We start from the raw sequence: 11,145 nt of genomic DNA on the forward strand, positions 1-11,145 counted from the left end.
TCAGTCATTTAGTGGGTTAACTGTTGTTTTATGCAACTTCAGGGGCTGGAGCAAGTCACCTTCGTTCTTCCGCTCACTGTCTTTTGTATAGATATTATGGTGTGCAATGTAGGATATAACAGAATCTGGTATGAGGTATTTTACACTCAATCCTCTGCACAAGGCATAACGTATCTGTGTTGCACTGATTTCATTCTGAATCCATTCTTTCACCAGAAAGATATTGTGCTGAAATTTAGTTAAAAGGTCTGATTCACGGATATACTGAGCAGGATCAGAGCCAGCACGGCTAATACAGACCAAACCAAACTTCTCCACTATTTCTTTAATGTCTTCTTCCTTCCAGAGGTTGGGTGTCTTAAATGTCTGTAGAAAATCAGCCCCACAGAGCAGCTTTAACTCTGGTAGAACTGGAAAGACAAAAATGGATGAGAGTTTTCTAGGAACTTCATTCTTAAAATTGGTTTTAAACCAGCACTGTTATTCTTTTTTTTTTTTTATAATGTACCTTTTCCTTAGTATTTTTTCAAAAGGTTGCAAGAAATATTCAGCTTGGATTGTGTGTCTGATCACAATTGAACACCAAGACAATGTTTGTGTACTGTCATGTTAGCCAGAAAACAACCTAGAATTTCACCTGGGTTGCTGGACCTATGTAATCTAAGACGTAAGAGACTGTATCTAATCTAACTGCCCTTACTGGTATAATGAGCAACTTATTTGACCAACTAAGTTTTATTTTAAAGAAATTTGAACCAGCAGAATATGATACAAATAATATTTTGTGTCATGTGGCCATAGCATTTTTCTTCTAGTACTAAGTCAAATTTACTGTACCTTGAAGAATGATCAATGATACTTCCCCAGTAGATTTTTTTCTTCTTCTTTCTCCATTTCTTATTCGCTGCCCTAAGGCCCAGTACAGAACTATTCCCTTCCTCAAAGCCTGTTCTACAGCACTCTGAGCGTTCTAAAATCATTGACTAGATGTTTTCACAGCCTTGCATTCATGTGAAATGAAGGGAAGGATGGAGGTATTATCTTCATTTTACATTTGTAAGTGCTTTTAGATAGTCAGCACATCTGCAAGTCTTACACAAACCCCTTAAATCAGTGATTTGAAAAATAAGCATACCAGTGACAGTGCCTGAAAAGCATACCTTAAGTGCCTTAAGATACACTCAGCTTTGCAGAGGTTTACTATATACCATTGAGTTAACTACAGCGAGCATTTCTTCTCTTCTTTCACCCCTCACTATGTACCTTCTGACCCCTGCAACAAAGGCAGGGATGCTGTTCTGAATGTAGCATTACTACAGGAGGACTGTATGAGACTAGGCTATCTTGAAGCATTCATGCCTGACAGAATCAGCATAGACTGTCCACATACTGAAAAATACAATTCTGGCTATTTTTGAGTTTATAGTTAGCATATTTGGTAAAAATGTGAAATTTTTGTAACAGACCCCTTCCCCTCAAACTACCCAGAAGACTATATTTTGATACCCATACACACACCTGCAAGGCTGGAAACTTTAGATTCAATGCTCTTATCTCTGACACTTGAGTTAGAGCAAAAGCACCTGCAAAAGTTGTCTGATATCCCTGTCTGGACCAGGACTACAAGAGTATTAAACTCTGAAAGAATGTTGCAGATACTTCTGACAGCTAATGAATGATAAGACACCAAGAGTGCGAGGATTCACACAACCCTAGAATATCTATCATGATAAAGCCAATCTTCTCTGCTTCACCCCTTTCAAGCCATACTCTACCCATTTATTTCCTCATGCCAGTTCCAATCCTTGTCTTTCCACTCACAGATCCTACTGTTCCTTCCTGTCCAGTTCCATGTTCAGACTTTTTCTAACCCCCTGCTTTTGAGAGCCTTACCTGGGGTTTACGTCATAGCTTGCTTTTTATTTACCAGCATCCTCCACAGTAACACTCTGTCCCAAGCTGCATTAGAGCTAATATTACACCTGAGCTTTTATAGTGTTGATGGGTTTTCTCTAGATATACATATATTGCAGTTCTAGGTTACCAGGAGGTTACTAAATTAACAGATTGTATGCTTTACAAAAAGGCTGATCATTTTTCAAATATATTTCTGCATGTCCCCACTTCTGTGCTAGTGAGAAAAAATTGTCATCAGTCTTTCGAGGGCACTTTGCTAACTGATGACCTGTTCATTGTTAAGAGAGTGGGGTTTTTTTGGGTGGGAGAGGGGAGGGGTTGGGTACAAGTGTATGCCAACCAACATTTATTTATGAGAACGGGGAGGAATACTATTATGCTCTGCCGTTCTTGGTAGCTCTTGATCATTCCCCGTGCTCCACACCATACCATGCCAGAGACCAAAGGAAGTAGGGAGAAACTATTCCATTCCTTCCTGATGGGTGACATGTTTCATATAAATCCATATCACTGCCCAGTCAGTCAAAGCACTGAAGGCAAAAACAAGTCAGTAACAACAGGATGCTAGCCTTTTTCTGTTCAAAGGAACAGATTGCTCTGCAGATAGCTGCCAGATAGAAAAAAAGTTAAAAAGTAATCAAAACATTCCAGCCACTGTGTACTAGACAGAAGAGAAACTTGTCTGTTGCTTGTCCTCCATCTCACCCAGCTTTTGCTAAACCTTTTATTTCTGACTGTAGAGAAAACCTGTGATGATGACTGATGAATTCTAAACTGAGAAACTTTATTGGAAAAGCAAGACAATTTTAAACATTTGCTTTCTTGACCGTTTTTGCATAAAATTCTGTAAAGCTTGAAATAGTTACAGAAAATCACAGCTAAAGAAATTTTTTATAATGGCAAATGAAAATAGTCTTTACTACTTTCACACTAGTTTTCCACATTGTGGCAATGCGGAATAATTTGATTTATCACTAGCCAAAATCATTAACCCCATCAGACACGAGATTCCACCACAGTTCAAATGCCTTGAGACCTTTTTTCCTCTACCATCCATAAAGATATAACAACTCATATTTTGGAACTCAATTACTTAACTTGTATAAACTTCAACAACTTAAATTCATTATTAATAGAATCATAGAATGCCAGGTTGGAAGGGATTCATGGCCAAAAGTGCTGCAATACTACAAGGAAAAATGTAATGTATAAAAAATCCAGCAGTACCCTAGCAAGTCATAGGATTAGGGAATATGATAAAACAGGAAACCCAAAACTGACAATGCTTCCAGAACCTGCTGTACTCTAATATCAATAGAAACTTTTCTGTTTGGAAATGCAGTAAATACCAAGGCATCAGCATCACTGGGGTGGCACCCATATACTTTGTCCATTGTCTAATACTAGAATTACAATTCTAAGTAATCCCTGTACTTAATGAATTTTTTTTTAGTCATATATTCTATACTTTAGAACACCAGCAGGGCCACAACATACATCTCTGACATCACTAAAGAGTCGCTTAGAAAACCAAGGATTAATACAAATCCAAAATAAGTCATCTGTGTGGGACTTACCATAAAATAACTGCCCAGCAGTCATGCTGGCATTTGGTATGGCTTGTTTTTTGCAGGCAGTTCCAACCCTCAAAACTTAACAGCTGCTCTGTTCAACTTTTTCATCAGTTAGTCTAGATTGATAAAAGTGTATTGTTTTCAATACTAAACAAAGAGTTGTGTTTACAGTTATGAACCAACCTGAGTGCTGGTAAGAAAGGGAATCCTCTGTAGAACTTTCTTTGGGCCGTTTGTTTTTCATGAATTCCTGCTTGGACTGGAGCAATCTGAGTGATTCATTGTAATGGTGCCTGCATTTAAAATAAAGGCTTCTGTGTGAGGTAATCCTCTCAGAGATGCACAAAGCGATTACCTGGCACTTTCAGATTCAAGAACACAGTCTGCTTTTATGCACTTGGATTTGAATACAATTCATTAAGAATTTAGCATATTCATTCTACCATGAGATTAGTATCAACGTAGTTAACATTGTGCAGATTTCACAATCAATGTAATGGCATTCTGGTTTTCAATTCCTTTTTGAAATTCTACCATTACAGCAATTTTGGTAGCAGCACTACATTTAAAACATTGTGCAGGTTTTTCTTGAAGCAGGATTAAATCAGATTTCAATCACTACATTTATTTTCTTGATTAAAGACAACATCTCTATAACATGGGCTCAGTTTACAGGAGTAGACATTGTTCTCTCTCTCATCCTCTTCTCCACAAAAGCATGTTCCCTGAGTTTTCATCTTTAATTAAAAGTATCACAATCTTAAGAAACTCAAAATATGCAATTCTTGTAAGATTTCTGACATCTGCTATACCCTTTTGTCAGTTTTTCCAGATTTCTATTGCTTTATTCTTTTACTCCTCCTGATCACCTTTGCCCTGATGCAATAGTGGTACTATTACCTCATAGCAGTGGCACATGAGGTGAAATGCCAATCTCAAATCCAAACACCTAAAACTCCCTTCCTTCCCAATCAGCTTGGCCTTGCCTGTTCAGAATAGTCCCTGACTTGCACTACCCTGAGCCATGCTCAGGCATCGCTCTCACTGGCACAAGCCAAAACTGTTTGAAGAAACAAGATCACGGTTAAACAGGGCAGGTAGACACAGACCTGAGCCAGTGTCCCATTTCTGCTCCATCCATATATAGTCAAGGTGACCATCAGGTCTAATATAACTGTATCAAAGCAGAGATTATGAGTACAAGGTACAGTCTGAATTCAGTACATGTACAAAGCCATGGATAAACCTCTCAGTCTCCGGCTAAGGAATGCCTTTACAGTTTGGTGATTTAAATGTACACTCTTCAAATCATACAAATACTTTTAGCCGCAGGAATAAGTTGCACAGATGTCAGGAACATACACCTAGACAGGCTACACAACTCCTTCCAGTCATTTTTGATGCTCAGGCATAGGCTAAATAAACTGTATAGACACAGGGTAGTAGAGACTAGGCAGCAGTAGCTTGGTCTGTGCCTTCCTACATTTCTATTTTCAGTCCTGCCTTGTTGTAAATAGGCTGAAACTACGTATAGTCCAGTGCCCTAACTTTGTATCATGGACTGACATTCTTCAGCCATGATTCAAAAATAAGAGCTTTTGGCAAATAGTTCACTGCAGGACTAGTGTTACCAGCACTGCAAAACCTTAACTGCCAAAAGGTCTGTTCAGCTTCAAGTGCTGGGGCAGAGAAAGCTATGCTATTTTAAAGATACACTAAAAAGGACAAACCAATCTGTCAGTTTATCACACGTTTTCCAAACTGTGTATGAAGTTTCTAATAGCTACATAATTAGAAGACAAGCATGATTAAATGAAAGTTGGTTAAGACAGATATTTGCCAATTCTAAATTAATTCATCATATATCTGCAAAATGATCAAACCTATTTTACAACAGTAGTTCTTTGGTTACTGAAAATACTGTTATCCTGTCCAGGAAGTATATTCAGGAAGAACAGCTATGTTGGAAATAGCTCTATCATGTTTCCCCCTCCTCTCTAAAAAAGCCTTGAGATAGTCTCCAAAATTTCCACACACTATAAAAAGGCAACTAATAGCATCACCACAAGTGGGATAAGAGCTGTGCTGCTTAAAATTCTTTTATATCATAACTATTTGGGAGCCTCTGCAAAATCCACAGATTTTGATTAAATATGACATTTTCATTGCACTCAAGTAAAAAAAGTACTGCAGGAAAAGGCTGTTCGTGTGTTTCAGGAGACAATATTCTACTATAGTTAAGTGTACAATTCAAAATTGGTAAGAGGAGACATTGAGGTACTATAATATTTCTTGCCTTTGCATTGAAACAGCAAAACCCTTCTATTGGTACTAAGGTTTCTTACCCAAGGGAGCTTTTAGGGAAGGCATCAATTGGTTCTTGATTCTTTGACTAGGAAAGAATTTATAGATTAACCTTCAACACTTGTGAAGAAGCACAAATCCACAATAAACCATTGCCTATTTATAATTTGGTAAGGATCCAACAACCCCTTAAAAAAATATTCACATGTGACAGTTAAAATACAGTATAAAGCCAAAATACTTACATGTGCTATTTCATCAGGGTGTTGCTTCCCCATCCATGGACAGGGTTCAGCATTAGATTATGACACCAGTTCAGCTCATTAATAGAGGTCATCATTCAGGAAAAAATTATTTAAGCCCATTTCTGTCCTTAACAGGCATCTCATTTAACATGTTGTAAATTGCTTTATAAAACTAGACGGTCACTTTCTAGGCAGACAGGAAGTTTGTTTTTTCCTACCACATTGATACTTCTCCTGAGCAGAAAATTACACATACAGGTTTTATTTACTGTACTTCTTATCCTAAAGGACTCTGCAGTGGATTTACAATTTACAAACCAAATCTTGCAAATAGTGCTCACTTCAGCTGTAGCTGTGCAAGATGAAAGCCTTTTTAAGTAGAATTACCTGATCTGTAAGATTTGTGGCTGCTTCTCTGGAGGAAAATAGTTTTATCAAACTGAAGTTTAGGAGAAAAATTCCATACCAAATCAATACAGCAGGACAGACTCTTTGGAGATGTCTCACACTAGAGTATCAAAGTGTGATCAGAAAAATGAACAGGTAAGTTTCCTGCAAAGACAGGGTAGCATTGCCTAGTCTTCTTCCTGCTCCAATCCTATTCTGCTGGCTGGAGGAAAAGAGCAAAAGAAGCAGCTGGATATCTACATTTATTCAGCAAAGCAAATAAGAGCAGAACTAAAAAGCTCCACTAGTTATTTTTAAGTATGTAGGGTAGTATTCTTACATATGCTTTTGTAAAGTAACATGTCTGTTTAATAATCACTTTCACATCAAGCCATAAGGGCTTTCTGGACATTTGTTGTGAAGGAGATTTCAGAGCCTAAAGCTGTACAAACAACTGTTTTCAGTGAGAACCTAACCTAGAAAATGTGGATAGAAATACAAAATTATTGACAGTTCTTACAGCATACTTGTTTTCTTGAAAGACATCCATGAAGTCTTTCACTTCAACAGTATCTGCTGACTTCTGTGGCATCTACATTTCCAAGTGGCTAGCACATGCAGTTTGTGTTGTTGTGTCTTGCCCCATAATGCATTTATTGCCAAAACCAAACATAAGGTAAACGGTCATGTTTCAAGGTCCTTACATCAAGTTAACATGGGTTTTGGTTTTTCCTTCCAGCATAAAACCCCAGCAAACTCAGTAATTTTGAAGAGCACATGGGCAGTTACGGGCCTAGGTTTAACTTGCCTTTCCAGTTCGTGTGAGTAGGTAGACCTGCAGGAATAATAATGCCAATGAAGCTGATCTGGAATAAGGATGCTCCTGAAGAATAGAGGTTTTTTGTAAAGCCTTTCCTCCTGATTAAGACCTCTATATAACCTGCTTAGATAATGAAAAACAGAGATAATATTACAGCCCAGACCTCTGCTGCAGAACTCCTTTGGTATCTGCAATTTCACAAGACCCTTTCTTGGCAGAGGCTTTGTACGTTCATCTAACTACTTCAGTGGCAGAAGTGCAGTACTGCAGGGTATTGCATTGGTCTGGGGAAAGCCCACCTGCTTTGCAATAAGAAAGGAAAGATTCCAGATGGGGAATATTGACTAAGCAGCCTGTCCGAAGGAAAGTGATGTGAATTCTCATTGCTCACAGATCCAACCCTTCATCTCATAGCAGATGATGCCATTAACAGACATCTTCTGCTTTGCCTGGGTGTTTTACATGATCCGAGTTTTGTGCATTGATCTGGTAGTCTGACAGACTTTTGGCAATCAGTAACTTGATAAAGAATGGGAAAAAAAAAATCTAATCACCTTAAAACTTTGACTGTTGCTGTCCATGTCTCCTGCTCACTCTCCCACGGATCAACTTGAATCCAGTCAGATGTCTCCAGTGCTAGTTTAGCCATTGCTATCCGGTGCCTTGCTGAAACCAAGCCTTTCTTTCCGTAGTCATCATTAACAGGAGACATTATGCCTTTAATCACCTGATACCTTCCTTTTGGGAAAATCAAAGAAAGAAAAAGAAAAAGAGGTAATCTTCAGGGAATCTTGAAAATGTAAAGTAATAGAATTGTAGAATGGTTAAGGTTGGAAGGAACCTTAAAAGCTGGAAGGAACCTTAAAGATCATCAGGATCCAACCTCCCTGCTATGAGCAGGGACACCTCCCACTAGACCAGGCTGAACAAGCCTCATCCAATCTGGCCTGACCTCCAGGGAGGGGGCTTCCACAACTTCCCTAGGCAACCTATTCCAATGTCTTACTACTCTCATGGTGAAGAATTTTCTTCCTGATATCTAACCTAGATCTACCCCCCTCTTTCAGTTTAAAACCATTACCCCTTGTCCTAACTCCACCCTCTTTGACAAAAAGCCCTTCCCCAGCTTTCCTGTAGCCTCTTCATGTACTGGAAGGTGCTATAACGCCTCCCCAGAGCCTTCTCTTTCCAGGCTTAACAGCACCAACTCTCTCAGCCTGTCTTAATAGCAGAGGTGCTCCAGTCCGTGGATTATCTTCATTGTCCTTCTCGGGACCCTCTTCAACAGCTCTTTGCCTTTCCTGTCCTGAGGGCTCCAGAGCTGTATGCAGCACAGCAGGGTGGATGGGACCTTGGGAGCTCATCTAGTCCAAACTCAAAGCATAGATAATTTCAAAATTATAAGAGGTTATGAACAACCTGACCTAGATATTATTTTTGATACAGAAACAGCAATTAAAAAAATTAAAAAGCAGCCTTCTTGGTCCTCTGTGAACTGCTCACAATTACTATCAGTGTTTATCCATTATTCAAAAAGGAAAACTGGATGAACATACAACTTTCATCACGTACAGACATTTTTAATTTATGATGCAAACTATCAAAATGACTAGATATAATTAAGTTTTATATTCCAGTAAGTGTAGCTCATACACAGCTAGAACAGATGCCTGACAAATTCTGTTTTTAAGCAGCTGATGTTTGTTGTTTATCCAAATCATTGTGCCTTTTCATTGTGTTAAGGCAAGATTGACAGCTCATTACTGCAGCTGTGATTAACGTGATTCAGACAGCTCAGAAGATTTCAGAACAAAGAAGGGGCTAATGGAGTCTAGAATAAGACTTACAACACTATGGTCTAAACATCAGCTTGGCAGCCATTAAAGACCCTTTCTATCTGGCTGATCATCTTAATTAAATTTGAAAACAAGCCCATATTTTTCTTCTACTTTAGCATAACGTAATCATTAACACAAGCTCTTTTTGTTACATGTTGCAGTTCTGGTCACAAATCAGAAAACAAAAATGTACCTCTTATTTAAATGAATCAGCAGGGAGATAAAGCACTGATATGAGCTGCATCCCTCAAGAAAGAGAGAGAAAGGGTGTTTTAAATAAATAGAAATGAAACAATTTTTTTTCAAATGTAACACATGCATTTTAAATAACTATGGTGAATATGACACTGACAGGGGAAAACCTCTTCCTTTTTTTTTCTAATTCAATTGTTTCAACAAAGAAACAAAATTCAGCAAGTTCCTTCTCTTGCTTTGTAATGAAAATGATACTCACTCACAATTTCTGATACTGCCATATGCTAATTCAATATTCTAAAATTATAATTAATAACTTCACAATTATTTTGATGTAACACAGTAACATTTAAAAAATAAATTAAGGAAGTTGGACTTAAAAAAAAGCATTAAAATTCAATGAGATTTACAGGCCTGTTTCCTGTTAAAATGTCAGTCCAAACTATCCTCTGTTATAAAGCATTCCCTATTGACCATTTTGCCTACAATGAGAAAGATAACATTTTTTAGAAACATGCAAAAATGTGTATATAATTAAGTCCATCACTTGATCTGAAATAGGAAATATTTTTACTTGATGTATGACCAATTATTGTCTTATACTTTGATAATGTACCATGTTATGACAAATTTTCATTTAAAGGGAAAGAAATTACAGTTTGAATTATTTGATATTTTACTCAAATTAGAAGCTTTTTCTTACACAGCAACTTTCTTTTCCACATTTCAATTCCTTTCTTTTTGTTATCTACTGATATAAATTGTTGACTTACATTTTAACAGAATATACTAAATGTAAAAACTAAAATTGTGTGAGATTATGCCAGCCAAGAACAAAGTAACTGCTGCATCCTTGTGAGCTGTAAAGATTTCAGTCTCTAGCCTGTCCTAGAACTCCACAAATAGGATGAGATAAGAGCTTCTGATGCCATATCAGCTTGTTCCAAAGGAGAAATGAAAATAAATGAAACAGAAAAAATAAGCTTACTAATGTTTAAGGTACCCAAAGTCAAACACAAAACTCTAGAATTTCCACTGCACTTCTCTATCCCACAAATATTACACATAGTTAAAAACCTTTCTTGGTCCAGAATTATCTTCAAATTCTACTTCTTTGGAATGCAATTTATTTTTATTATGAAGTACATTATTAGTGCTTGTCTTAAGTATGTGTAAAAATCCTCCAGGCCCTTAATTGCCTGTGTTTTTCAAAATGCACCTATAGGAAGCAGTGAAAAATTTCCTCTTGCTATGAACTTACATTCTCTAAGAACTACTTAGAATAACTGGTTAAAAAACCTAAACATAAGAAAACAAAAAATGTCCCTCTAACATGTCAAAGTAGTATTACACATGAAAACAGGTACTTAGTATTCTGTTATAAAGGTTACTGTAAATTGTTACAAACACTAACACAAATTGCAATGCTCAATAAGTTTATTTATGGTAAATAAAAATTGTCAAGTGACAATTTAATATAAAATTGTGTGTGTTTTGGTGGGGTTTTTAAAGATATAATTTCATCTAGTAGCAAGTCTGTGATTTACAATTAGAAAGTATAAGAAGTAAACAGCCACTATAAAAAATTAAACCAAATAAATACTTCCATACATTTAACTCTCACCCACTACTCATTTTCCTCTCAGTGTCACAGGAAAATCTGCAACAGAATGGAAAACTCTGCAGCTTTATGGTGTTAAGCTTTATGGTCTTTCTTGACCATAAATGAATGACCCTATTGCTGTTCTTCCTTCTGCCATCTCCAGAGCAGGCTGCAAGGGACTTTGTGCCTGAGTGCTGATTGATCCTTTTCCGAGGTGCTGTCAAATAAACAAAATTTTCCATTAATTTTACTCCCTGCTGAA

The 11,145-nt window shown here is 37.2% G+C and overlaps 1 protein-coding gene across 1 annotated transcript in view; it reads right to left on the minus strand.

The window, feature by feature from the left end:
- Positions 1 to 11,145, minus strand: part of NMNAT3 (nicotinamide nucleotide adenylyltransferase 3) — a 16,447-nt gene continuing 5,302 nt past the window's right edge. The window contains exons 2-4 of the mRNA XM_010005080.1: positions 7,802 to 7,985; positions 3,675 to 3,784; positions 1 to 410 (exon numbers count right to left, since the gene is read on the minus strand). Coding sequence (XP_010003382.1) covers positions 1 to 410; positions 3,675 to 3,784; positions 7,802 to 7,985 — 704 coding nt within the window. The remainder of the gene's footprint in view (positions 411 to 3,674; positions 3,785 to 7,801; positions 7,986 to 11,145) is intronic.

The sequence above is a fragment of the Chaetura pelagica genome, unplaced genomic scaffold (assembly GCF_000747805.2).
Source record: "Chaetura pelagica isolate M959 unplaced genomic scaffold, ChaPel_1.0 scaffold219, whole genome shotgun sequence".
Lineage (NCBI taxonomy): Eukaryota > Metazoa > Chordata > Aves > Apodiformes > Apodidae > Chaetura > Chaetura pelagica.